This window comes from Nelumbo lutea, chromosome 3 (genome assembly GCF_056320005.1).
Source record: "Nelumbo lutea isolate HS-2025 chromosome 3, American lotus-T2T, whole genome shotgun sequence".
NCBI classification, from domain to species: domain Eukaryota; kingdom Viridiplantae; phylum Streptophyta; class Magnoliopsida; order Proteales; family Nelumbonaceae; genus Nelumbo; species Nelumbo lutea.
Genome location: NC_142686.1, coordinates 47,196,536 through 47,202,535, shown reverse-complemented (window position 1 = coordinate 47,202,535; position 6,000 = coordinate 47,196,536). Strand labels below are relative to the sequence as shown.

General features: G+C 37.1%; 1 protein-coding gene across 4 annotated transcripts in view; it reads left to right on the top strand.

Moving 5' to 3' along the window:
* Window positions 1-344: 344 nt before the first annotated feature.
* Window positions 345-6,000, top strand: part of LOC148864744 (glycerol-3-phosphate acyltransferase ATS12, chloroplastic-like) — a 45,431-nt gene continuing 39,775 nt past the window's right edge. For 2 of the 4 annotated variants that reach the window (XM_088981592.1, XM_088981591.1), the window contains exons 1-3: window positions 354-549; window positions 685-1,069; window positions 5,520-5,617. In XM_088981592.1, the coding sequence (XP_088837718.1) occupies window positions 748-1,069; window positions 5,520-5,617 (420 nt within the window). In that variant the 5' untranslated portion in view covers window positions 354-549; window positions 685-747. Of the gene's footprint in view, window positions 550-684; window positions 1,070-5,501; window positions 5,618-6,000 lie in introns of all 4 variants that reach the window. The other 2 variants (XM_088981593.1, XM_088981594.1) reach the window with 2 other exon arrangements.

Genomic DNA, 6,000 nt, shown 5'->3' with positions numbered 1-6,000 from the left:
TATCCGGTCGCAAAACGGGAATCAGTCCCAATCAATAATAAAGTATGCAACGCTACGCAACGCTACAGCCGCTCATCTCTGGGACGATCAATTCTTTCTCCACGTGTCCCTTGCAGACTTCAAATTTGTCGGTTCCCATGTATAGACTGTGAAAAGCTCGTCCGCCCGCCGAAGACTAGTCAATAATGTAAAGCCACGTGGGGGAACCCAATTGATGGTCAAGTCTTGTCTCAGACCTAGACAAAGCTTTCGTTGTAGCTGACGTGATGCTCACTTCCTGTTACTGCTCACCGCAATCTCTATGCCACTTCTGCATCTGGTCTTTCGCCTTCTCTACTCCCTTCGTTCTATTTATTTTAATTTTCTTGAATTACAGACTAGTCGGTTGACGTAACTAAGAATAATTTACCTTTTATGCTCTGCATTATTGAACACATCATGGAATGAATCTCCACTCACAGTCCTTTCCTCATCTCGGTTCATCTTCTTTCAATAGTAAACATTAAAGAAATCGAAAAATCTCAGTGATTAACTTCCACCGCTCTGCAGGTAGTAGCTTTTCGAACTTTGAGGCCTCGAATTAGGATTAGGATTTCTGTTTTCACTTTTGATTCTACTTCTCGTTGTTAAGAAGCCAATTCTTGCACTTTATCAATCGATTGCACTATTTGTTTCCAATTACAGGAGTGGCTTTACTGATAGGACTAAGGAGTGTTCAAGGCTTGTTCTTTTCATTCTTGTTGGGCTATGTTGAGTTTTTTGGCTGCGCCTTCTGTTTGTGGAACTTTTACGAGGCTTAGGGTTTGTTCCACTTCGTTGTCTTCTACTACTTCGAAGGTTTCTCCGATTTCTTATTCTTTTTCTAGATGTAGAGGGTTGGGTGTTCGGCGGTGTACTTGTACGTTTTATTCGTCGTCGAAGGTCAGAGCCATGGCGGAATTGGTGGAAGATAAAGAGCCGATGGGTAAGAGGGGTTTGCCAGGAAATGCGGCAGTTCTTGCCTCCGATTCAGGGGCAGAGAAGGAAGTCAGCCATTCACGGACATTTCTTGATGTTCGGAGCGAAGAAGGTTGGTATTCTGAATTCGTTTTGTTAAGAATGATTGTCAGATGGTTTTTGTTTTCTCTGCTGTTCTTTTCGTCAGCATTTTAATTTTTAACAGGAAAGAGACATAACTCCAAGATGGTGTTCGGTTGTGGTGTAGTTGAAAATACTAGGCCCCATTGGTGAAAACTAGTGTTTTGATCCATGCAACTCAGTTGAGAGTATTCTGTCATTAGCTGGTTGTGTTTTGAACCATATAACCTAAATGAATGTGTTTCCTATGTGGCTTTATGGTTAAAATCATGTGAACAATGATAATGTTTCACAGTTATATCCGGTGACATCCTACTCTCATCAGCAGAAAATGGAACATCACGCTTGCCTCAGCCAAGGAGAAAAAAGGCTTTGTGGTTGAAAGCATGAAATTTTGGTGTATTAAAAAATTGATGGCATTTTGTGTTTAGGAACCATGATTTGGTTGTTCTAGAACCAGTAAACTTGCCAAGCAAGCACCCTAACCAGGTTTTGGGTTTCAGAATTAATTGAAGAATGAACACGACACTGTACTGAACACTCCTTAAAACTTAGGTTAGAAACTGTCAATTTTTACATGTTTGCAATTCTTCCGTTAATCCATTTGCTACTGCATTGATTTTCCTAACCTGTGTTTTGTTTCTAATGGTTATCCTTATCCAATGGTTTTGTTTTCTATGGTTTCTCTTCCTGGTTTATTGCTTGATGAACCTTGAGTTACAGATGACAAGTGGGAACTTCAAAGAAATAGAAGGAATCCCTTGGGTGGATGGAAATACAAAGAATAATGATTAAATTTAATATCTCTTCCTTGACAGCTCTAGAGAGGAGTTTACAAAAAACATCAGCTACTAGAGTAAAAAGGAAAAGGTAAGAGAGGATAACCTTTGAAGTATAACTCTTTCACCATTCCATTGACGTGGATGGAAAAATGGCAAGATCATATACAACCAAACACCCAATTGCACCATCTCTCCCCAAATCCATGATTTTCGTCACCTCTAATAGGAAAGTCCAATCCACTATGTCATAAGCTTTCTCCATGTCCAATTTGCAGACAAAGTCTTCCTTTCTAGATCTCTTCATTTCCTCTAAACATTCATTGGCTATTAGGATTCCAATTTTATCGGATGTCTCCGAAGAGGCTTCATTGGCTATTAGGATTTGATCAATTATTTTTCTCCCTTGACTAAAAGCCCCTTGGAATTAGCTGCTGATGGAGGGAAGTACCACTTTAATCCTAAAAAAAAAGGACTCTAGCAATTATTTTGTAGACATTGGTCACCAAATTTATGGGTTGAAAGTCTTTAGGTTGGCTTGCATTGGGTTTTTTTTGGGATCAAGGCTATAAAGGTTGCATTGACTTTAGGGCTGATGATATATTTATTTGAAAGTTCCTTAAATACTTCACTTAACTCATCTTTCAACACTTCCCAACAATCCTAATAGAAAGCTATTCTCCGAACAATCTTGATAGAAAGCCATTGTAAATCCATGTGGTTCCAAGACTTAAGATCTACCCATAAAAAAGACTACCTTTTTATTTCCCCTTCCACAAAATCCCTTTCTAACCCTCTTGTTGCCTCATCTTCTAATGATGGCTTGCCACTCTAATCCTTACTTGTGTTTATTTGGGTTGCCAAGTTGTTAATGGCTTTGATGGCGTTTGATACTAACATGTTTCAATCTGAAGTGTTTTGTTGCTCATGTGCTGTTTCATGTACTTTTAGTGACTTAGGGGTAATAATACTACTATTAAAATAATAATTCAATGGTTCAAAATTTTCATTGAAATTAACCTATTGCTTTAAAGGTTGGTGTCTCCCACTTGTCCTTGGGTTCTCTCACGTTTTATAGAGAAATGGGGAGGAGAGGACAACAAACAATTGGAAATAAACACAATGGCACATTGAGTACACATGAATGGTGGGGTGTGCTAGCAAGAGAAACACTACATGTAATGGATCTCTTTTTGAGATGTTGCAAGATAGGACTGTGATCGTCAATTGAGTAATACTCTCAAAGATGGGATGCCACCTACTTCTTGGAAACAGAACCTAAAGGAAAGGTGGAGAGGAGAGTGTTCCTTTAATGTTGCATAATGGTTGGTCTGAAGGGGAGGTTGGTGATGCATTGCAGGTAGAAAATGGGACTTGGAGACCATGATGACAGTTGGCTGATTTAAAGGTGAAGAAGCTCATTCATGGTCTGTTCCTTTTAATCATCCCCTTAGCATAAGTAGCTAGGAAATTAAAGGTGGAGAAGCTCATTCATGTTTACACTAGTTGAACCTCCATTGACCTAGAACAAAGAGATGAAGATAGGGGAGTGATGTAGATCAGGTTTTTTGGGCTACCATTGTTGCTATTACTAAGTTTCACAAATATAGATGGATACAGTATCATATATGAAATTTACAGTAAAATTGAAGTATTCAACATGATACAAATTTACACAACATCAGGCCCAGGCCCTTGGGCCAAGCCCATTCAAGTTTTGGCAAATGCTTAACTTGAGCTCACCCAAGTAGCAATTCCTAGTATTAGTACCTGCCTAATGGGCATGATTATCACTTCGTGTCAGCTTGAAATTCTTTTCAAACATGAAGTTAACTCGTAGATTTTGTTTGATATGAAGATTTGGAATTCTGATGTCTCCTAGTGATATCTTTGCTCTTTGGCTAATTCTCCATGGGAGTAAAAAGCAAAATTTTTTTGGAGTTGTGCACCTTTTGCAGTTTTTCGGGAGATATGGAAAGAAAGAAATAGAAGGACCTATGAAGGAAAGTCAAGAAGCAAGGAGAAGCTATGCTGCTGGATTGGATTTTGATATTACCAGAATTCAAAAAAGTGTCTAATGAGCCTGATCTGTGGGTGTTGCCTTAACCTTTGGATAGGATGTAACTTTTTTCTTTTCTAATGAAATTTTATTTTTACCATAAAAATTTGTCTAATGAGTCCTTTAAGGCAGGGTTTTGGTCTAATTTAGAAATGGAAGATGTTGGGGGTGGCTGATAAGGTCTTTGTATTTTGTTGTTTCTTTTGTTTCTTTCCTTTTTGTTGGTGATTCCTCATCACTTTGTTTGATGTATTCTCCTTTTATTTGAAAAAAAAAATTATTTTTTGTTTACTACAAAAAATATAAGGTTTTGTTTGTACAATGGATCATTTGGTTGATCTATTAGAATAGTATCATTATTCTAATTATGGTTATTGTTGTTTCTATTATTATTGTTATTATTATTGGTAGTATTATTCTCATTATTATTTTCTTATGAATAAAGTTAAAATTTCATTGATATCATAAATAATAAGTAGCTGTTACAAGCATCCCAAGGAGAGGTGTGAGGTGCAGCCTCACACTTAGGCTATGTTTGGTTTGAAGGAAAAAGTAGGGAAAGGAAAGGAAAGGAAGAAAAACCTTTATAAATCTTGTATAGGTTTTCCTGCATCTCTCTTCCTTTCCCTACTTTTTCCTTCAAACCAAGCATAGCCTTAAAGAAAAACAGCAAGAGATTTACAACTGTGCCCAAAACAACTGATCAATCATTACCCCTTGCTTGGCTAAAGAATCGGCGAAGTGCCAAAAAATTAGCTTCCCTCCCTACCCATTGTATAACCAGATTCATATGTTGTGTTAGCCATTTGAATTTTTTTCATTTCATCTCTATAGCACCATATTGCTAAATCCGGATTCTTTAACCAGCCCACCACCACCTTGGAGTCCCCTTCTATCACCAGGTTCTCCACGTTCATCTCTTTTGCTATCTGGACACCTTGTAATACTGTGTACAACTCAGCTTTCAACGAATCTCCATTCCTCACTGGTCCTGAATATAGTGCTATTAGATTCCCTTCCTTATCTCTTATGGCCCCTCCAATTCCAGAAGGACCTGGGTTGCCTTGACTACTTCCGTCAAAATTTAGTTTAAAAAACTCTTCAAATGGAGGTACCCAAGCCTGCCTTGTTTTAACTTCTGCACTAAACTTGAAATTATTGCTATTATTATTATAATTAGTAGTATTAGTATTCCTCCACCACTTGTTATTGTTGCTATCACCATTTGGAGCTGAAGAGGTCCTGGGGGCAGGGGGGGGATGATTAGAAGACAAAAGCAAGGCAAAGAAAAAGTATTTCGGTCATTAGGGTATACTTTTCTGCCTATTATTTTGTAATAAATGGTTAATTTCATATGTGCTCTGGCTTGTGCATGCCTTGTATGCCACGCGTTTGTGACAATTCCTAGCTTCTAATTGAATGCATAGCAGATCTGAACTTGTACAGATGGTATTATTTGCTTCAGACATCCTTCTCTAAACCTGTTCTTCTAAACATTTTTCTAGTATTCTGCATCATTACATGCATTATTTTATTTTATTTTTTATTTGGAAGTTACTCTAAAGTATTTGCTTTCTTGTCTTAAGTTTGATCTGTAATGACAGAGCTGCTTTTGGGAATTAGAAAGGAGAAAGAATCTGGGAGACTTCCTTCAAATATTGCTGCTGGAATGGAGGAATTATATCAGAATTATCGAAATGCGGTAAAAATATATTTAAAGACAAGCTATAATATGTGTATGCATGTTTTCAAGCTTGTATTCTGTAACATTGAATTGTTATTCGTGTAATACCATCATGCTTGTAAGTATGCCATCACATTTTTTCAAAAAGATTTCTTCAGGAGATTCAATATGTATTCCATTTACAGATAAAGATATCTTTTTCATTCCACCTTTTGGATCTAACTAGTAAGCGTACATGTGCTTTGCACGTGGTAATTCTAGATGATAATGATAGTAATAATATAAATATGCATTTTTATTTTTTGTTTTTATATACTTTTTGCTTTTTATTATTATTGGATGCATATTGCAAAATCCAAATCTGATTACATAAACACCTCATCTAAATATGTGATAGTCGG